A 21517-nucleotide genomic window follows, 5' to 3' on the forward strand; every position below is an offset into this window, starting at 1 on the left:
CTCCCCAGGCCCACCCCACGCTGCTGCAGCTGTGTAAGCCCACTGGCTGCTCCCACCTGTACCTGCCTGGGCATCAGCTGTTGCTCCTCCTGCCAGGCGCATCCCACCCTTCTCCGGGAAAAAGCATGTTCAATGTCACCTCCTCCGGGACTCCTGCTTGGATTGCCCAGGAAGGCAGGAGTTCCCTCCTCCGGGCCCTTTCAAACTGTGGATCTTTCTGTCATGCCCTAACCCAGGGCTGCCCCTCCTTCTTTTGGTATTTGGCTCTCCAGCTGGATGGAGCTCCAGGAAGGCAGGGGGCAGGGCAAATGCACGGGCACCTCTGACTTCCTCTCAAGGGCTTGCTGAGGGCAGGCACTCAGGTGTTTGAGGGATAAAGGAAAAAAAGAAGAAAAGGGGCTTGGAGTTCCCATCGTGGCGCAGTGGTTAACGAATCCGACTAGGAACCATGAGGTTGCGGGTTCGATCCCTGGCCTTGCTCAGGGGGTTAATGATCCGGCATTGCCATGAGCTGTGGTGTAGGCTGCAGATGCGGCTCGGATCTTGTGTTGCTGTGGCTCTGGTGCAGGCCGGTGGCTACGGCTCCGATTCAACCCCTAGCCTGGAAACCTCCATATGCCGCGGGAGCAGCCCAAGAAATAGCAAAAAGACAAAAAAAAAGGGGGGCATGTCATTCCTGCCCTGGCACCTCTGTTCTCCCGAACCGCAGGAACCGCCTATCTGCCGTGTGCCTGCTCTGGGCTAGGCTGTAACTAACCCCCGTTATTTGGAGTGTTTGGGCTTCTTTATCAGAGACACTGATTTGTTTGTTTGTTTTTTGTCTTTTTAGGGCCACACCCGTGGCGTATGGAAGTTCCCAGGCTAGGGGTTGAATCGGGGTACAGCTGCCGGCCTACACCATAGCCACAGCCACACCAGATCCGAGCCCCATCTGTGATCTACACCACAGCTCACAGCAACACTGGATCCTTAATCTACTGATCAAGGCCAGGGATCAAACCGCATCCTCACGGATACTAGTTAGGTTCATTACCGCTGAGCTACAACGGGAACTCTCGAGATACGCTTTAGAAACAAGAAGCCTCAGGTGCCAGCTGTACCACTGTCCCTCTGCCAGGCCACTACGGAGGACCTGCCCTGACTGACCCCTCCCTCGGGGCCTGGGGGTTCTTGGAGGTTCAGACTCTGGCTCTGCCGCTCCCTGGCTAAGTGATCACCTCCTGCCCGTCCTAGATGGAGGCTGTTCCAGTCGGTCACCTGTCCGTGCCCAGAGGTGACTGCGGAGGAGCCAGGCGGCTGGACTGACCACAGTGTAAGCCAACCCTGGGAAATCGTGGTCCCTTCCTCTACTTTGCAGGCACCCACCGTTGTGTTGCTCTTCGATGTTTTTCTGATGCCACCTCGGCTGCCGTGAGAGCCTCTCCTCTGGGCCACTTAGGACCCCAGCCCCGCCTCGAATTTGCCACTTGACTCTCGTCAGGCTACCTCACCTCCCTGAGCCTCTGTTTCCCCTTTTAAAAATGGAGGTATTATCCCTTGTCAGCTGGGGCTAGTGCAATGCACGGATAAGCCAGTGGAGGTGAGTGGTGGCCACAGGGAGACAGAGGCCACGCCGGGTGCCGCAGAAGGCGGCAGCATCACACCCCTTGCCCTCCAGGAAACACTCCCACGGCTGCGGCCTGAGTCAGCCGGGGACCTCTTGGCAGAGATGTAGGAGAAAGGGCCCTGGACCAGGTGGGTGTCAGGCCCCTTGCTGTGCACGCTCCCCCAGCTGGGTCTCCCCCTGGGTAAGTTGACTACCATTCTGACCCCTGCGTCTGTGGCAGGTGGCAGGTGGCAGGCATGGATGAGGTCTCAGCAGCCTCCGCCCAGCAGCCGGGAGGTCTCAGGCCTCAGCCAGAAGCAAATACACATTATTGGCGTAGGGGGAGGGACGGAGGGAGGGAAGCGGGCAGCTCCACCACCACTGAGACTGATTTATTGGTTCATTAGGAGGTTTCCACAGCCACAGACTACCCCAGATGGCTTCAGGGACAGGGAGGGAGGGGGCCACAGGGTAGTCGGGGCTGCTGGAAGGCCAGCTGGGGCCCGAGTATGGCTCAGTGTCTCCCTTGAACAGAACGGCTAAAGGAATAATGGAAGGAGTTTGGGTCTGGCAATGGGCCTGGGACTTAATGGCCGGGACAAGCCCATCAGTTACCCACTATCCTAAGCACTTGAACAGAACTCTCCTAAGGAAGGGGGCTGGGAACCCTCTGAGGTTTCCAAGGGCATCCAGTCAAGCATGGGGGGCTGCAGGGTTAGGGAAGAGGCCTGATGCATTATCAGGAGGACCAAGAAAAACCTGGGACACCCTGGGAACTGAGAACACAGGCCCCAGAGGGGAAGTCGATTCTACTGAGCAGAAAAGGTGAACCAGCAGTGGGTTTGAATCCAACCTCTCATACACTTGCCACACTTAGTGTGACAAATCACTAAACCTCTCTTTTTTCTTTCTTTTCTTTTTTTTGCTTTTTTAGGGCCTCACCTGCGGCATATGGAGGTTCTCAGGCTAGGGGTCCAATCCGGGCCACAGCTGCTGGCCATAGCCACAGCCATACAGGATCCCAGCCGCTGTCTTCAATCTATATCGCAGCTCGCAACACGGGATCCTTAACCCACTGAGCGAGGCCAGAGATGGAATCCGCAACCTCAGGGTTACTAGTCAGATTCCTTACCGCTGAGCCACGACGGGGACTCCAAAATCTCTCTGATTCTTGATGTCTCCCATCTGTATAATGGAGCTCACTCTTTCCACCTTGAAAGCTGTTTTTGACCATCAGATGGAAGAATGTCATCAGGAGGGAGAAGGGGCTTGGTGGAGAATGAAGGAGGAAGCAGAGCTTACAAGACGCTGACCGAGCTGGAGCGATGGGCGGAGGGACCGCGCTCCTTCCTGCCGCACTGGCCGTGCCCTTGGTCTGGGGGCTGCCTGGCTAGGGGGCCGGCCCTACGGTGAACCATTTGCACCGCCCAGGGCTGTCTGCTGAGCCGGCCCAGCCCCTGCTCCTCAGAGAAACGTCCTCCCCTGGAGGAAGGGGAACGACACACTCACTGATGGACCGACACCCAGCAGAGTGGAGGCGGACAAGGTTTATTCTGGTCCCGGGGCAGGCAGGGCTCGTCCAGGCTCTCCGCTGCGGGCGGGCTCCCGACCCGGCTCCCCGCTCCAGCCGCCGCCCGCCGCCAGCCTCCCGCGAGGCCGGGCGTCCCCGGGGCAGCCGGCGGGGCCGGGAGACGCCGGGCGGACGCGACGGAGGGCGCGGCGGGCGCCCGGGGGGCAGCGGGGGCGTCGGGCGCCGCAGGGCCACAGGCGGCGGAGGCGCGCGCGGAAGTGGCGCGAGGCGAGCGCGTAGACCAGCGGGTTGAGGCAGGAGTTGGCATAGGCGAGGCAGTGCGAGGCCAGGCGGCAGGCGTAGGTGGCCGGGCTGAAGGCGAAGCGGCCGTACCAGAAGCAGAGGATGAGCGCGTGGTGCGGTCCCCAGCAGAGCGCGTAGAGCGCGGCCACCGCCAGCATCGCGCGCCCCGCGCGGCCCGTGGCTCTGCGCCGGGCCTCGGCCGCCGCCGCGCCCGGGGGGCCCACGGCGGCCCACAGGAAGCGCAGCGTGCGCCCGTAAGCCAGGCTCACCACGGCCACGGGCAGCAGGTAGCCGGCGGCGAAGGTGGCCACGTCGAGGGCGCGCCGGCGCGCGTCCTCCCAGGCGGGCACGCAGAGCTCGAGCGCGCCGTAGCGCACGGTGCCGTAGTAGCTGAGGTAGGGCGCCGAGAAGAGCGCCGCCAGCAGCCAGACCAGGCCCACGGCGGCCCGGGCGTTGCGCGGCGTGCGCAAGGCCCGCGAGCGCAGCGGGTGCCGCACGGCCAGGTACCTGCGGGCGGGCGCGGCGTCAGCACGGCCGGAGGGCGGGCAGCCCGCCCGCCCCAGCGCACCCAGCTCCACGGCCGCCTGGATGCCTGTATCTGAACCTCGTGGTGATGGAGCGCCCGGCAGGGAGGGGAAGTTGTGAGGAATGATGACCAGGAAGGGAGTCAGGGCTCAAAGCGCTCAGGGCAGCGCCTGGCACCTATCGGGGCTGGGTGGGAGGCTCAAGGAGAAGGGACCGACCAAGGTCATCATCAGCTAGAGTGAGCCTGGGTTGTACCCCAAGTTTCAAGCCCTGAAAACAGGTCTGACCACAACCCGGGCAGGGGTAGGCAGAAATAAAATACTTAATGAATTCATTCGTGCGTTCCTTTTGCCACTCACTTCACGGTTATAAAGCCTCTACTACTGTGCCAGGCCCTGTGCTGACACTTGGGAGACAGAGATGTTTTCAGGAATCTCCCAGTGGAGGATCCCCTGCGTATGTCCTGCAGGTGCCCAGAGGCTGGTTGATGGGGGGTGGGGGGGGGAACAGGACAGAAAGTGTTCCTTTTTCTCCCTCCCATCTCCCTGTTTGGTCCCCCCTTCTCTCCTTCTAAGGCCAGTAAGAAGCTGTTGAGGTCTTCCCTCCCCAGCCAGACCCAGCCAGGTCCCGGGCACAGCGCACCTGTCCACCGAGACAGCCGCCAGGGTGAAGCTGCTGGCGTACATGGTGAGGTAGATGAGCAGGTGCACAGCCTTACAGACGAGGGCCCCAAAAAGCCAGGCATCCAGGGTGTAGATGGCGGCCTGGAAAGGCACACAGCACAGGATGAAGCAGAGGTCGGCCACTGCCAGGTTGAGGATGAACAGATCCGTAGTGCTGCCTGGCTCCAGCCAGGCGCTCGGGCCAGGTTGCAGCAGCACCGCCAGCACCAGCCCGTTGCCCACTGTGCCCAGCAGAAAGATGAGGGCAAAGACCACAGGCACTGCCACAGCCCCCGTACTTCCTGGGCTGTCTAGTGAAACATTCTGGGCATCGGCCATCTCCCCATCAGATGGGCACCTGAGGAAGAGAAGGTGGAATCTCAGGCAGGAGCCCCCAGCTCTGGTCACCCAACTCAGGGGTCTAGTTCCCCTCCCCTGGGGCTGGCCAGGCTGGAAGCTTGTGGGTGAGGGGGCTAGGAGTTGGGGGTGGGGGGACAGAGACAAAAGTTATCACTGAGACCTGCTGTGCAAGCTCCTGGCAAAGTCACGTTGGTGTCTGAGGGGTCTCTCAGTTTCCTAGGGGACCCTCCCAGAGCCTAGAGCGTGGTGAAGGGCTGATTAGTTCCTTGACACCCCCAACCACTGATGCAGATAAAGACACAGGCAAGGTGGGTGAGGATGGGGGCAGTGGGCGGAGGGACAGCGCCAACCCCAGGAGCTGGCGTATTTTCAATGGGGATCTGAAATACAAGGAAGGTTTTTGGACATGGGTCAATTCAGCCAAACATAAGCGGCATCCTTGAGTCATTGGATAGTCTAGTTTAATGAGAGCACCGGAGTGGCTCAGCTGGGAAAACCATGTAAGTCGCTGCCCCTTTTTTTGCACATGAGGAAATTGAGGTTCAGAGAGGGGACATATCACACTTTGAGTGGCAGATATGAGGCTACTGCCACCTTGGTACCCTGATTCCCAGGCTGGAGCGCTTATCTGAGAGCCTGTAACCTGTGTGTGTGTGTGTGTGTGCTTGTGCGTGCAGGCGCTTGTGCGTGCATCTGTACAAGCATCTGTGCAAGCTGTGCTTCCTCCCATGTATGACCCACCGCATGGCCCACATCAGTGGCCGCTACCTGTGGGCCCCCCAGCATGCCTGGACCTCTAGGGGCTGGATGAATTAAGGGTGAGGGGGCTAGGCAGGGAGGAGGGAAGGAAGGGGATACCTGCGTTCCCCCCACCCCCAGCACGCGGCATCCCCCCTCAAAGCCCTAGATGGGCAACACGCACCTCAACCCAGGGCACTGAGCTCCTGCTTGATCCTGGGTGAACCGGCCAGGCTGAAGCTTCCTCCTGGCTCCGTGGCTGCCCCTTGGTGCTTCCTCGAAGGTACAGGCCGGCCTCCCACTGGTTCCTCTTCTCCTTTAAGGCCACTCCTCTGCCAGACTTGGGCACTCCCTCCGAAATAGCCACCTCCTCCTCAGTCCCTGATTTGCCCCAGGTGACATGCTCCTCTGCCTGGCTCTTCGCTGCCTCTCTGCGTTGCTTCTGCCTCTTTCTGTAGCAAGAACTACCCATTGATCTCGCTGAGATTTGCTTTGTAGTTAACCCCTCTGTGCCCAGGGCCCAGCGCATTCCTAGCTCTCTCACCTCCAGGGGTCCTGCCTGATGACCCAGTTCCATCTTCTTCCCTCCCTGCTCCAAGTAGGGCTCCAATCCAGGCTCCAAAAGGACGTCTAGTCTTGAGCGAGGAGTTGGGTGTCCCACACCAGGGAACCAGAACATGAGCCCCTTTTCTGCAGACTTCAGATACAGGACACCGCCCCCCCGGCCCTGAGAACCCCTAGACCTATCAGCTCCCCTAAACTTGTCCCAGGGTTTCAGTCTGCCTGAAGACTGGAAGGTTTATGTGCCTGTCCAAAGAGTCTGGCCTTAGGAGTTCCCGCTGTGGTGCAACGGGACTGGCAGGACCTCTGCAGGGCCAGGTCGCAGGTTCGATACCCGGCCTGGCACAGTGGGTTAAAGGACCTGGCCTTGCTGCAGCTGCGGCTGTGGCAGGAACTCCATATTCTGCAGGGTGCCCCCAAAACCAGAGTCTGGCTTTAGCCTGGGGACAATGGGGAACTAGAGAAGGTTCTAGAGCAGGATATTTTGCACTTATTATGGCCTGTGCTTAAAAGGATGGATAGAGGAGGGAGCAATTTAATGAGAGACCCCTTAAGAGCCTTCTTGTCCAGGCAAGAGCCAAAGAGGTCACTAGGAAAGAGCTGTATGGTTTGGTCTGGAGCGCTGGCCCAGACCTTTGGGCGGAGCAGGCCACATGGCCACAAGCTTCCAGAGGGCCAGAGGTTAGCACTTGGGGGCAAAGTGCCTTGGATTTAGCAACGAGGTGGCCGTTGTTAAACTAGACAAGGGGGGGGGCAGAAGGCAGGCTGCAGTGAACTGAGGGAGAGAAGAGGTGGCAGGCACTGTGTGGAGTCTTTCTAGAAGCTGGCAGGGTGGGGTAGCATCAAGAAATCCGGGAAAGGGAGAGGAGTTCATCGGAGGGGATGCTGATGAAGCCGGCCTTGCAGTCACGGCCTTCAAAGCAGGGAAAAGACTTCAGCACTGGCTTCCCGCAGGCCCCGGGGATTTTCGCCAGTGCTCAGGCTTCTCTAAAGTGGTAATGAACCTGACTAGTGCCCATGAGGATGTGGGTTCGATCCCTGGCCTCATTCAGTGGGTTAAGGATCCGGCATTGCCGTGACCTGTGATGTAGGTCACAGATGTGGCTTGGATCTGGTGTTTCTGTGGCTGTGGCGTAGGATGGCGGCTACAGCTCCCATTCACTCAACCCCTTGCCTGGGAACCTCCATATGCTGCAGGTGTGGCCCTAAAAAGACCAAAAAGAAAAAAAGGAAAAAAAAAAGCAGGATTCTAGACTTTGGTAGGATTTTATTTTATGTTTTTATGACCACACTCACAGCATATGGAAGTTCCTGGGCTAGGGATCGAATCTGAGCTGCAGCTGCAATGCCAGATCCTTAACCTGATGCACCACAGTGGGAACTCCAGTGGTGGGATTTTAGAACTCCCTCTTCATTTTTTTTTTGTCTTTTTAAGGCTGCACCTGAGGCATATGGAGGTTCCCAGGCTAGGAGTCAAATCAGAACTAGCGCCGTCAGCCTACGCCACAACCATAGCAACGCAGGATCTGAGCTGCGTCTGCAACCTACACCACAGCTCATGGCAACACCAGTTCCTTCACCCACTGAATGAGGCCGGGGATCTAACCCACAACCTCTGGTTCCTAGTCGGATTTGTTTCCACTGTGCCACAATGGGAACTCCCAGAACCCTTGAGTCAGGGGTCCCCAAGCAGCCCGTATGAAAGTAATGCACTATTAAGACTCCCAGGAGCCTGGACTGTCAAACGTGGCATGTCTAACCCTGAAGCTCCAGAGATCCCGGACACGCTGTCCTCCTACTTCTTAGGAGCCCCCTCCTTGCAGGAGGCTGGGCTCTGGATGGGCCAGGGCAGTATTAGGGCAGAGCTCCCAGAAGCCCCGAGCCTGAGCTGCTGATAGGACAGCAGAAGAGAAGGGAGGACCGTAGTGACCAGAGGGCCCTCCTGTGGCGCAGGCAGGAAGGGCGCCCAGCAAGTTGTCCCAGGCGCTCCCCTCCCCTTACCGCAACTGCTACTCCTGGCTGCTGTGGCCTTGGACCCCAGGCCCAACATAGAGGACAGACGACGCGCCCTGAGAGCGTTCCCTGGAGACCTGGGCCCTGCAGGACATGCAAGTGGGGCTTGTCCACAGCTGGCCCTCAGACCTATAGCCCATCTTGGCCTCCAGCAATGACCAGTATGCCCCCAAGCCCAAGCATGTGCGCCCAAAGCTGCTGTCGTGCCTGCTGGCACCTCCTATGACCCCTATGACGGTGGCAGAGGAGCTGTGCTGTGGTGGACCTAGGCCAGAGCAGTTTCACATGCTGAGCTGAGAGCTGGCCACGGTTGTGGCACCCTGCCATGACATGCTGGCCCACGGTGTCACAGTGTTACTGCTACCCCCAGGCAGCACAATGCTGGTGCCAGTGCCCAGGAGCTACAGGCGGGGGTGGCGCACACTGCTGTGGCTGTTGGACCTTGGCTCAGGCTGTCTCATCTCAGCCTCACCAACTGTGACATGCCACCCCTGGAGGCTCACGCGGCCCACTACGACCTGCTGGCCTGGGCAGACCATGCACACCAAGCTGCTGGCCTGGCACTGCTGGCTTGGCCAGGGACTGGCACCAGGCTGTGTGCACCTGCTGTGCAGGTGGTGCCGGGTGCCCTCCCCATGGTGACAGTGGCATGTGTTTGTGCCCCTGATGTGGCCACAGCAGCCCCCTTCCCTGGGGTTGCATCCCCCAGCACCCCGAGTTCCTGGACCTGTCTCAAGCGCCTCGGGATCACAGGCTAGGGTTTTCAGAGTCCCAGAGTTAAGATCCTGCTGGACTGGGCCCGAGCTTGCCCAGACTGCCCATCCCGACATCCAGGCTGAGGGGAGGGCCAGGGGTGGGGGGGGGCGCCAGAGACGTGATCCCCATTGTTAATAAAGAAGGGCCTTCCCATCCCCCTGGCCCTATTTCCAGCAAACGACGAGCTTCCCAAGGCCACACCAGGCTGAGGCTGGCGCTTCGGTGACTCAGAACTCATCCTTTAGTGCCACCAGGTGCCCATGAGGCTGAGTGGGGAAGACCATGGAGAGAGAAGGCGGGTGTGGGGGGGGTGGCTGCGATGGTGGGAAGGGGAGGGTCATCTCCAGCAGTGGAGCAGCAAGCCTTGAGGAGGCAAGAACAGCGAGTCCCAGGCCGGAAGGCTGGAGGGGGCGCGCGAGAGCATCTGGAGCCTGAGCTCGCTGCGCCCCCTGGTGGCTGATCATAAGTCAGCAGGCCCTGGGAGGACGGGGATGGAAGGGCCCACGTGTAATACCACCGGTGTATGGTGATAACAATACCACATCCACTCTTGGCATTGTGGGGGAAACTGCGGCACACACAGGGGAGGGAGCCTGCCCGAGGCCACAGAGGCTGGGACAAGTGGGCCAGAACACAGGGCTCCAGACCGTCAGCGGCCTCTCCAGCAGTGACAGACATGCTCTTCCGTAGGGCCGCCGCCTCCTCTGCTTCTCCCACACATGGGTTTGGGCGCCCAGCTCCTTGTTACCAGGGCAAAGCAGAGGACATGTTCACCAAAGCTAGACTCTGGGGCTGCAGAGCTGGGGGTGGGGGGGAAGGGGCCTGCAGGCCCTCAGCTGCCCTCTATGGCCACACACAATCCAACTGAGCCAAACGATGGCCCTCGCCTCTGTCACCCCAGCCGTGGGGGGGGGGCTGTCCTAGTTCTGCAGCTCTGAGATCTGCAGTTTCCCCCACAATGCCCGTCCTAGTTCTGCAGTCCTCGGGCCTGTGCTTGGAGCCCCAGCTCCTCCCCGCTTCTTCGACCAGAGAGAAAATAAAGCAGACCAACGCAGTGCAGGCCATTTCCACACTGTTGCTTCACTTGTAGCCACAAGCACAGGCCTCGCCCCAGCCTGGCCTCAGGACTTTGACAGAACTCAGAGCTGGCTCAAAGGGCCCCTTTGTCCCTGGGAGGTTTGTCACTCCCTGGGACTCGAGGCAGAGCCCCGTGTAGCCGCCCCACCTCCACGAAGGCCTCCACGCAGCGGTCAATGTCCTCCTCGCTGTGCACCGCTGAGATCTGGACCCGGATCCGGGCCTTGCCCTTGGGGACCACGGGGTAGCTGAACCCGATGACAAAGATGCCTGGCAGGGTAGAGCGCGTCAACCTGGGGCTCCCCAGGGCCAGACAAGCCTTGGGGCATGGCAAACAGGCCTACCTGCCTGAGGTTCACAGAGGGCAGGGAGCTGCCCAAAGTCTCAGACATGGCACTGCCTCAGGGCCTGGGGTTTTCAAACCAGGACAGACAGCTGGTTTAAGAGGGTAGTGGTGGGGGCACAGGGGTATTCACAGTCTGGGGGTTCCCTTCTTTTCTTTCAGGACCCAGAGCCACTTCCCTTGTCCCGGCCGCCCCTTACCTCTCTTTAGCATGTCCTCTGCCATGCAAGAGGCCAGCCGAGCATCACCCAGCATCACAGGGCAGATGGGGTGATTGGCTCCCGAGATGGTGAAGCCGGCAGCCTCCATCTTCCTGCGGAATCTGTGGGCACAGGTTGGGTGTCACAGGTAGTGGGGGTAGGGTGGGGGGCAATTCACACCCGCTCTTAATGGGCAAGTGATCCAAGGTGTGTGGCCAAGTCTTTAGGAGGGACCAACAGACGGAGGCAAACTCAGAGAGGGAGATGGGGAGCCAGGCAGAGGAACAGGCAGACCACAAAGGGAGGTGGGGAGTTCCCACTGTGGCGTGACAGGATCAGCAGTGTCTTGGGAGCGCTGGGATGTGGGTTCGATCCCCGGCCTGGCACAGTGGATTGGGGATCTGGTGTTGTCGCAGCTGTGGCATAGGCTGCAACTACAGCTCGGATCCAATCCCTCACCTAAGTACTCCATATGCTGCAGGGAGGCCACAAAAAAAAAAAAAAAGAAAAGAAAAGAAAAGAAAAAGAAAAACCAAAAAACAAAAGGGAGGTGGAAAGACAGCCTTGCACAGAAGGGGGAGACCTAGGGCCCTGTGTAGAGAAATAAACCAGGAAATGGAAGGAAGAGGCAGAGACAGAGAGAAGAGGGAGGTGAGCGAGGAGGCAGCCCTCAGCTAAGGGAAGCTGAGTCCCCGTGCGACCCGCTGGGGACACGGTCTGAGCAGAGGCAGGGTCTGCAGGCAGGGAGCCTTGGGCCTGTGCGGGCACCCTGTGGCAGGCCCTCACCAGCTCCCTCCCCGCAGCCTGCCCAACCCCGCCAGGGACCGCACCGCTGGGTCTTGGCTGCCATAGACTGGATGATGGCGTTGCTCTCCATGAGCAGGTCCAGGGCCTTGGAGGCACAGCCGACAACAGCAGGTGGCAGGCTGTTGGAGAAGAGGTAGGGCCGGGCACGCTGCCGCAGCAGGGACACCAAGGATCCAGGCCCCGTTGTGTAGCCCCCTGGGAACAAGGGCAGAGGTGGGGATGGGGTGGAGGGCGCAGTGAGAGACCAGCAGCCAGAGCTTAGCCCAAACCCCCCCCAAGAGGACAGTCCACGCTGTCTTTGTCCCTGCAGCCCCAGGTCTCCCTGCTTCCCTGCCCTGAGGCCCCTCCAGGGCCCCCCCACATGTGGATAAGGGGAGCCCCGGGCCACAAGCCTGCAGGCACCTGAGGCTCCGCCCAGCGCCTTCCCCAGAGTGGAGTTGATGATGGCGACCTGGTCCATCACGCCCAGCAGCTCATCGGTGCCCCTGCAAGGGAAGCTGCCACTGCCACCCCTGGCCACCTGAGCACCCAGGATCATGGGTTGGGTTTGGGGGCCGGCCTCCCGGTTTCCCACCCTCCCTGAGAAGTCCAACCCAAGGCCTCAAGGGCCGTGTGCTCCCACCGTCCAGTGGCCCCCAGGAAGCCGGTGGCGTGGCAATCGTCCACAAAGACCAAGGCACCATATTGAGAGGCAAGGCGGCAGATGTCTTGCAGGGGCGCGATGTCACCATCCATGGAAAAGGCCCCATCAGTGGCCACTAGGCGCAGTCGATGCTTCTGCAGGAAAGATACAGAAGGTGGTGGCAGGTGTTGTGAGCCACCACTCACTCTCTGTGCTGCTTGGGGCTCTAAAGGTGCACCTTGCCCAGTGCCCAGTACCAAGGTGAGCACAAAGCACCACCGTGTGGAGGCTGGTACCTCCTCGCCCTCATCCGGGCCTCTCTGAGCCTCACCCGTCTCTTCCAGGGCAGTCGAGAGCCACACTTAGCACTGGGCAGTGAGAAGGCTCAGTCTCCTCTCCCAGAGGGCGGAGTGGGGTGGGGTCAGTCCTACCCATAAGCACATCCCACCCTTATGATGCCAAGCAGGGGCCTCCCCACACAGCGGCTTATTCAAACTCAAGGCAGCATCATGCAATAGAAAAAAGCTTTGGGTCTGAGGATGTGGGTTCAAATCTTGGCTTTGTATTTTTTTTTTCTTTTTAGGGCCATGCCTGTGGCATATGAAAGTTCCCAGGCTAGGGGTCGAATCGGAGCTGTAGCTGCCGACCTACACCACAGCCACAGCAGTGCCAGATCCTCAACCCACGGAGCGAGGCCAGGGATGGAACCACATTCTCATGGATACTAGTCAGGTTCTTAACCCACTGAGCCACTACAGGAACTGCAAATCTTGGCTCTTTTGAACTTTCGGGCCGTTTGCCTGTGAGGGAGGAGTGAGCCTCTTCAAGCCTCTCTTCCTTCCCGGGGGGGGGGGGGGGGAGGCAGGTGGAGGCTCAGCCCTGTCCATGCCCCTGGAACCACTAGGCCTTGCCCCACCTGGGCCTCCTGCAGCTTGGCCTCCAGATCGGCCATGTCCAAGTGGCGGTAGCGGTACTTGTGGGCCTTGCACAGACGGATGCCGTCGATGATGGAGGCATGGTTCAGCTCGTCCGACAGGACTGCGTCCTCTGGGGTCAGCAGGGCCTGGAGGGAGGCAGTTAGGAGCAGAGCCGTCACCCAGCCACCTTGGGGGTCTCCCCCCCCCCGAGTCCCCCTAATCAATATTTCACTGCCAGCCGGGAAATTCTTCTGGTCAGAGAGGCAAGGAGCCCTCTGCCTCTACCTGGGTCCCCAGAGGCCCAGGACTGGGCTGAATCAGGGGCCTGGCTCTAGTGAAAGCAGGTGAGAATATGTTTGGTGCATGCCTGGCCTCTAACGCCCTCAGACTTCCAGCTGATGTAGGTTAAACCCCCCCACGACCCCTAATGCCCGGGAAGCTGCCTCCTTCTAAGCCCCAGTTTCCTCCGGGAGACCTATTGGCTCAACGCTGACCTCCACAAGAAATGGCCATTAGCGCCACTAGGCATGGCCCTGGCATCCTGCCAAACATCTCTCTCTTTTTTTTTTTTTTTTTTTGCTTCTTAGGGCTGCGTCTGCAGCACATGGAAGTTCCCAGGCTAGGAGCTGACTCAGAGCTGCAGCTGCCTGCCTACACCACAGCCATAGCCACAGCAGATCTGAGCTGCATCTGCGACCTACACCACAGCTCAGGGCCACGCCAGATCCTTAACGCACTGAGCGAGGCCAGGGATGGATCACGCCTCCTCATGAATACTAGTCGGGTTCTTAACCCCGCTGAGCCACAATGGGGACTCCCTCTTCTTGGGTTTTTTTTTTTTTTTTTTTGGACTGCGCCCATGGCAGGTAGAAGTTCCTGGGCCAAGGACTGAACCTGCACCACACTTTTGGCCTGCGCCAAGGCTGTGGCAACGCTGGATCCTTAACCTGCTGCCCCTACACAAGGACGCCCCTGCCAAGTTCTTCTAACCGCATACTCCCAAGCCTTCCACGGCCTGGCAGCCTCACCAAGCCCCACTCACGGCCTTGCATACCTCAAAGAGGCCGGCATTGGCATCAAAACAGCTGGGGTAGAGGATGGCGTCCTCCCGCTGGTGGAAGCGGGCGATCTTCGCCTCCAGTTCCTTGTGGATGCTCTGAAGTAAGCAAGTGACAGAGGTATTCATGCCTGGGGGGCCACACGGGACGAGTTCTGGGGACAGAGGCTTAGCGTGCCACAACGATCCTCTCCCTTCTTTCTGTCCCACCAGGGTTCACCCAGAGCCAGCAGCAATCTGACATGTGGTTCCCCTCGAGGGACTGGGGCCCACCAGAGGCCCCTCTTCCTGGTCAGTCTTTGTTTGGGGGGTCTGATGGTGGAATTATGGGTGCTAATGGCAAAGGAAGCTGTGTCTCCCTGATATCAAGCGGAGTGCCTTTTTTTTGGTTGCTTAAAGGCAAAGAAGAGGATTCCAAAATTAACTCTAGGTTAATCTGGGCCTCCAGTCTTTTTTTTTTTTTCTTTCCTCTTTTTATAGCCTCACCTGCAGCATATGGAAGTTCCCAGGCTAGGGGTCAAACTGGAGCTGCAGCTGCCGGCCTACACCACAGCCACAGCCACAGCCACGTAGGATCCGAGCCTTGTCTGTGACCTACACCACAGCTCACGACAATGCCAGATCCTTAACCCACTGAGTAAGGCCAGGGCTCGAACCGGTGTCCTTATAGATACCAGTTGGGTTCGTTAACCACTGAGCCACGACGGGAACTCCAGAAGCACCAACTCTTGAGCTAGGTCTTCAGGGTTCAAATCCCACAACCAGCTGTGTGCCCTTGGGCAAGTCACCTAACTTCTCTGGGCCTCAGTGTCCTCAGCTCTACAAGACCGACAAGAATAACAGTCATGGCCGAGGATTCTTATGAGCATTAATGAGTGAATATTTGTAATTTCTTAGAGTCACCCCTGGTACATAGTCATTACTATGACTTTCATGTTTATATAAGTTCATTTTGTAACATTTCCAAAATAAAATTAATCACCAACATATATGGAGCTCTACTTGTGCGAAGCACTGTTTTAAGCATCTTTACCTGTATTAACTCTTTCATATGAGATAATCTCATGAAGTACGATTATCCCCACTTTACCCATGAAGGCCTGGAGGCCCAGAGAAGGAAAACCCTTCTCCCCAGTAATAGAACCAATACACGGCGGTTCTGGGAACCAAGCTCAGGCAGAATAGCTCCAGACCTTCTCAGTTCCTGCCTGCTAGTCTTCCTTTCCTGAACAGAAACAGGTGTAAGGAGCTCTGCAGGTGGGGCCATGGATGCTCAGAGAGGTAGAGTCTCTTGCCCAAGGCTGCCCAGCAAAACAGAAGCCTGAAGCCCACCCTTCTCGTAGCCAGCTCTGGGGCTGCGTGGGCCTAGAGTGCTGGGAGGAGCTGAGCCGGCTAAACCAGCCCTGCTGACTGTGGAAGCAAACATCTGGGGTCAGTGCCCAACGCTGGCGACCATCCCCACCGCCCCCGGCTGCTCTGTACCTGGGTCCCACAGATGAAGCGGACAGAGCTAAGGCCGGCTCCAAACTCCTCCAGGGCCTGCAGACCTGCCTGGATCACCTCGGGGTGGCTGCTCAGGCCTAGGTAGTTGTTGGCACAGAAGTTAAGGATTCCTGAGGTAGAGGACAGGGGACAGACACTGCAGCTCAGGACAAAGAAGGACCTGGAAAGATGTCAGCGCCAGGCCTTGGGAGCTCAGAGAGGAAATGAACCTGGATTCGCCCCTGAGGAGGCAAGAAGCACACAGTATGATGTGTCCTGGGGCAGAGACCAGGAGGGGGAGCTGGGAGCCCCAGCAAAGCACTGAGTCCAACAGTTACAGGAAAAGGAGGGACAGAAAGGGACCCTCACAGCAGCACCTCGGAGGACGAGGAGTTTAAACTCTGGTTTTGCAGCGGAAATTATCACAACATTGTAAACGAGCTCTACTTCAATAAAACTTAAAAAACAAAACAAACAAAAGGACTTTGCACATTCCACCCAAAGCGGAACCGGCCCTTCCTCACTGGCTTCTCCTGTCCTTGAAGCTCACCAGCAACCCTTCGTCTGGGCCCTGGTTTCCTCGTGGATGACAGGAGACAGCTGGGTCAGAGGCCCGCCTTGGTCCCCACGCTCCACACGGCTGGCTTTGCTGCCTAGTATAGAAGCGCATCAGAACCTGACCCTTGGGAGTTCCCTTCGTGGCGCAGTGGTTAATGAATCCGACTAGGAACCATGAGGTTGCGGGTTCGGTCCCTGTCCGGCGTTGCCGTGAGCTGTGGTGTAGGTCGCAGACACGACTCGGATCCCATGTTGCTGTGGCTCTGGCGTAGGCCGGTGGGTACAGCTCCGATTGGACCCCTAGCCTGGGAACCTCCATATGCCACGGGAGTGGCCCAAGAAATAGCAAAAAAAAAAAAAAAAAAAGAACTGACCCTTGAATTATAAAGCCCAAAGCGAGCACAGCTGACCAGAGGAGGCAAGGTTTACTCAGCCTGGGAGAGGCAAAAGCAGGAAAAGAGCCTCGCTCTCCTCATTCCCCATCTTTTGACCAGCTCCAAGCTTCCCTGAAGGCAAGGCAGGGCCTTCCAGGGACCTCTGTTTTATAAAGGAGCACAACAGCACCAAGGAATCCATGCCTATTTCCTGGGCAGATGGCAGGTTTGGGGGTCCGCTTGTCACCAGCACCTCCACCTGGTGGGGCCAGGCACAGACAAGCTGTGGGGTGTGAGACAGAAACAAGGGTGGCCTGGTGGGCCAATTCATGGTGTGACTTGTGCAGCAGCCCTGGAGCCCTTTGCTCACTGTGATTTTGGCCAGTTAGCTGACCTGCTAGTTCCATATGCCAAACCAAACCAAAGCCCAGCTCTGCCTGCAGCTGGCTGGGGCCTTTCCCGCCAGCCACTTCACATCTCTGAGGGTCAGCTTCTTCGTTTGTAAATGGGGTTAGTCATCCCCACGTTTTGAAGTTTGCAGGAGTCCAAGTGCAGCAATTAGTAGAAGCCTGAACAAAGCAGCGGCTCCAGAAACGCAGAAGTGCATGCTGCCGCCTTCTCACCACCCTCCCTTGAAGCGGAAGAGTGAGAGCCCGCTGGTATCTCTCTATTTTTTTCTCTCACATTCTCACAGCGCTTGATCTCGGGCCAGCCGTGCCCTCTGAATCAAAAAGGGGTTTAGGAGTTCCCGTCGTGGCGCAGTGGTTAACGAATCCGACTAGGAACCATGAGGTTGAGGGTTCGATCCCTGGCCTTGATCAGTGGGTTAACGATTCGGCGTTGCCATGAGCTGTGGTGTAGGTTGCAGACGCGGCTCGGATCCCGCGTTGCTGTGGCTCTGGCGTAGGCCGGTGGCTACAGCTCCGACTGGACCCCTAGCCTGGGAACCTCCATATGCCGCGGGAGCGGCCCAAGAAATAGCTAAAAAGACCAAAAAAAAAAAAAAACGGGGGGGGGCTTAAGGGCAAATTACCTCCCTTCGCGTTAACCAGGTTAGAGCTAACCGCGGGAAGCCGACAAGTCGACAAGTCGGCCTGACAGATGGGGAAGGGTACAGCAGCGACGTGTGCAGGTGCTCCTGCCCGCCCACGGCCTCCAGGACCTCCATTCCAGCCCAAGCCTCAGAACGGCCCTCGAACGCCTGGCCAGGTCTGACGATTCCCAGCAGGAGCGGGGTCCATTACCTCCCGAGACGCCGTCCACGTGTATGCGCGGCCCCTGACGGGACGTGATGACCCGCTCGCTTTTCCAGGTGCCAGCCTCGCGGATGCCTTCCAGCTCCTCCTCCAGAATGCCACGCAGCTGAGCCAGCGCTGACTGCGGGCGACAGCCGCGGGGGGCCCGGGAGAGGGCAGCGCAGAGGATGCGGCCGGCCCACATCGCGTCCACCTCGGCGGAGCGCGCCTGCCCGCTGCGGGCTGTACGCACGGAGACCACCGCCTGATCACGTGGCGGGGGCTGGGCTCCGACAGCCAATCAGAGCGAGGGGCCCCCGCTACTGGGGCAGGGGAGGCGGACCCAGGGATGGGCGGGCGGGGCCTGGAGGGATCCGCAGTGGACGAAAGTGGATTGATCTGTAAATTGAGACTGGAACTGTCCTCAAAGGGGGAGGGGAAGTGACGGGGCGGAGGAACGCGCGTCCGGGCCTCCAGACCCCCACCCATCCCCTACCTGCACACTTAGCACTCGGAAGGTTAAGGGGATGCCCTACGGGCGCTGGAGGCAGGCGCCGGGAAGCGGGCTGAAGCACATTCTGTACGCTCTAGCCCCAGGGTTGCCCCGGTTCTGTCGAGCTCTTGGAACCCTCCCCCATTCTCAGGTGCAAACGCCCCCGAGATTTCCCCCACTCCTTGCCCATCCGATTGCTACGCATTCTCCTCCAGGCTTGGAAGTGAAGAAAAACACACTGCACAGGCTTTTCCTTTTTTTTTTTTTTTTTCAATTTTATTTTAAAGTTTCAAAATTACAAAGACAGCAAATTCTTCCCGGCACAAATAACACTTGTTTAAAAAGTAAAAGGGGGTTGGGATGGTGGGGGGGGAGGGGAAAGACGCGCAATTGCGCGTTTTCCCATTTTATTACAAAAAAGGGAAAGACTGTACAGGTTTTTTCTCCCAGCTCCCGGGTGTGAAACGTTAAGTCCTAGCCCTAGATTGTATATATACATATACACACATACACACAGACCTAGCTCTGTAAAACTACTTAGCAATTCAAAGTCGACTGCAGTATGTCTCACTGTCCACTCCCCGCCCCCCTCCTCCCCCATCTACAACTACTTATAAAAGACTCAGAAGTAAAGAGGTCAGGAGGTTTTTAGGTGGCGGGTGGCAGGGCTGGAGCCCTGCCCGACCACCTGGCAAAGCCACCTCTTGTACAGGAGGAACCAAACATCAGGCGAAAAGGAAAAAAGGTCCTCCTAGGATGCAATCCGATGGTGTGGAAAAAAACCAAGTTTTAACAGGGCACACTGAGGCACTTGGCTGACCCACTCCCCACCCTTCCCCCAAAGCTTCCACTGCTGTTTCACAGGAGACCTTCGGAAGCCACAGAGGTCCCCCAATAGCTAGTCTCCAGCTGATTCTGAGAAGCCACAATTTCTAGGACCAGCTGTCATTTTGACCTCCTCCCCTTGCCTAGGACAATAGGGAGGCTACAGGGGCAAAGGAACAGAAGTGAGAAGGAAACTGGATGTGGATGCCCCACTGCTCACCACTGGGAGATGCAAATCGGCCCAGACAGGTTTTTTGTTTTTTTTCCCCCCTGCTCCCTCCTTTGCCGTCCCACTGATGCCACCTCTCTCCTCTCCGCTAACGTTCTGAAACTCACGAGGAGTGTTCAACTTAAAACCTTACCAAGGCTGGGCTCCCTGTCATCTTGCCACAACAAGCTACCTTGCCCCATTCTCCCCCGACTTTTACCTTCCGAATGAATCAACCATCCAACTGAACAAAACACACAAACCCACCCAAATCCCCCAAACCATAAGTAGATTAATGACAAATTAACAAAACAAAATAGAAGTACATCATTACAGAGATTTGTCGTTGCTGTCCTTGCATGACTGCTTCAAGAGAAATGAATTATTCCCTAATTTCTGAGGAATCCAAATTCTGTCTCTTTATAAAGTCAGACGAGGAAGGGGCAAAGGGTTGCAGATGAGGATCAAGTGAGAAGAAAAAAGTATTTACAGAAAACAGGAGACAGGCAGGAGTGTCCACAAGAAAAGCCTCATTGTCACTTCTTCTTGCCGGCCCTCTTGGCACTGGACTTCGCTTTGGGCTTCACTGGTTTGGCCTTCTTAGGCTTGGATGCCTTGACTGGTTTGGCTTTGACAGTCTTGGGTTTTTTGGCTTTCTTGGGCGTGGCAGCCGGCTTCTTCTTGGCCTTCTTGACCGGGGTGGCTTTGGGCTTCTTGCTTGGGGCTTTGGAGGCAGCCTTCTTGGGCTTGGCTGTCTTCTTTGGCGTGGCCACCTTCTTGACTTCCTTCTTCGTCTTCTTGAAGGCCACTGACCTCTTGGGCTCGTCGCTCTTGGCCAGGCGGAAAGACCCCGAGGCACCCACCCCTTTGGTCTGCTTGAGGACCCCGGTGGTGACCAAGCGCTTGATGGACAACTTGATCTGGGAGTCGGCGTTCTCACCCACCTTGTAGTGGCTCTTGATGTACTTCTGGATGGACTGGCGCGAGGAGCCAGCGCGGTTCTTCTCTGCCTGGATGGCAGCCACGATCATGTCTGAATACTTGGGGTGGTCTGTGGACTTCTTGGAGGCCTTGGCCCGCTTGGGCTTGGCCGCCGGGGTGGACGTGGAGTTCTCGGTCATGGTGGCCTGCCTGGTCCTGTGTTGAAGAAGGCGCCTTCCAAAGGGCCAGCCCTCGTCGGAGGCCGAGGGAAGCCTGATTCGGGATCTGCTCTGGGCGCTCCTGGCTCCCAGGCCAGGCCGGGGGCCGCCTCTCGGACCTGGCTCGGGTCGCGGGGAGGGGGGGCACTCGCTGGGCCGGCTCTGCGTGGCCCGGCCCCGCGGGTCTGTCGGTCGGTCTCAGCGCCCGGCTCTGCCTCCGCCTCCGCCTCCCTTTTCCCAGCTCCGCGTCTGGCGCTCGGGCGGCGCATCCGGGTATTTAGCGGCGGCGGGCGGACCGCGGTGAGGACAGGGCTGCTGGCTGCCTGCTCCGGGCCCGGAATGGCGCCGCGCCGCCGCCATCTGTGTTTCTTCTGCCGAGCAAATCCGACCTTTCCCCCCGGCCCGGGCCTTCCCGCCCCCCGCCGCCGCCCAGGGCCGCTGCCTGGCTCCCTGGGCTCCCCCGCCGGGCGTCCCGCCGGCCCGGCCGCCGCCCCCCGCGCCCGCCACGCGCCCCAAACGGCGCCGAGGACCGCCGGCGCGCCGGCACATTTCCCCTTTGCGGGGGGCTGGCTCTGCGGGGCCGGGGCGCCCAGGTGCGGGAAACCCCCCGTAGCAAAGCTCCCCCCTGGGGCTACCGGGGGGCCCGCTCCCGGCCCGCGGCGGGACCCCCCAGCCCCGCGGAGCGGCCGGAAAGCGGCCCCAACTAACACACGCGGCCCCGAGCCGGGCGACTCCCAGCCGGGCCGAGCCGGGACAGGGGGGAGGGGTCGCTCCCCCAGGGTCCGATCACCTCTCGGGGGTCATCCCGCTACCGGGCCCCCCCGCACCTCTACCCTCTTTCTGTCCTTGGGGCCCCTAGGCAAACTTTCCCTGGAAGAGTTGGAAGGGCACTTTCAAACTTTGTCCCTGCCCCCTCCTCGGTCTCCTCTCCCCCACCGCGCCCCCTGACCTCTGCGTCGGGGTTCTGTCCTGAAGCCAGACCCCCCGTGCTGCCTGGGTCCCCTGAGGGAGTGACGAAGGGTCTTCCGAGTCACCCCCTCTCCTCAAAGACCCCCCACATCCCCCATATATCCTAGCCGGGAATTCATTTGTAGTCCTTCCTCAGCCCAGGAGTTTGGGGGTGTCATGAGACAGAGTTCGCTGCCCCCCACCCCTAGGGCCCAGCTG

The 21517-nt window shown here is 58.9% G+C and overlaps 3 protein-coding genes across 5 annotated transcripts; all 3 read right to left on the reverse strand.

The window, feature by feature from the left end:
• Positions 1–3030: 3030 nt before the first annotated feature.
• Positions 3031–5921, reverse strand: GALR3 (galanin receptor 3). Its single transcript, XM_047786311.1, has 3 exons — positions 5868–5921; positions 4566–4943; positions 3031–3905 (listed from the first exon to the last, which is right to left on the reverse strand). Exons 2-3 carry the CDS (start codon positions 4922–4924, stop codon positions 3134–3136), a joined length of 1131 nt encoding a protein of 376 aa, XP_047642267.1. The 5' UTR covers positions 4925–4943; positions 5868–5921; the 3' UTR covers positions 3031–3133.
• On the reverse strand, positions 5893–17953 carry GCAT (glycine C-acetyltransferase). 3 transcript variants are annotated; one of them, XM_047786310.1, is made up of 9 exons: positions 17695–17936; positions 15519–15649; positions 14034–14135; positions 12979–13125; positions 12063–12217; positions 11843–11925; positions 11464–11635; positions 10634–10755; positions 5893–6135 (listed from the first exon to the last, which is right to left on the reverse strand). In XM_047786310.1, exons 1-9 carry the CDS (start codon positions 17888–17890, stop codon positions 6002–6004), a joined length of 1242 nt encoding a protein of 413 aa, XP_047642266.1. In that variant the 5' UTR covers positions 17891–17936; the 3' UTR covers positions 5893–6001. The 3 variants fall into 3 exon arrangements, with proteins under 3 accessions (XP_047642266.1, XP_047642264.1, XP_047642265.1); XM_047786308.1 differs by lacking the exon at positions 5893–6135 and adding an exon at positions 10069–10360 and having other exon boundaries at positions 17695–17953; XM_047786309.1 differs by lacking the exon at positions 5893–6135 and adding an exon at positions 10069–10360 and having other exon boundaries at positions 15519–15616.
• An 854-nt stretch (positions 17954–18807) lies between these two features.
• On the reverse strand, positions 18808–20582 carry LOC125130682 (histone H1.0). Its single transcript, XM_047786312.1, has one exon. It carries the CDS (start codon positions 20330–20332, stop codon positions 19748–19750), a length of 585 nt encoding a protein of 194 aa, XP_047642268.1. The 5' UTR covers positions 20333–20582; the 3' UTR covers positions 18808–19747.
• Positions 20583–21517: the final 935 nt, after the last annotated feature.

Source organism: Phacochoerus africanus, chromosome 7 (genome assembly GCF_016906955.1).
Source record: "Phacochoerus africanus isolate WHEZ1 chromosome 7, ROS_Pafr_v1, whole genome shotgun sequence".
Classification (NCBI taxonomy): domain Eukaryota; kingdom Metazoa; phylum Chordata; class Mammalia; order Artiodactyla; family Suidae; genus Phacochoerus; species Phacochoerus africanus.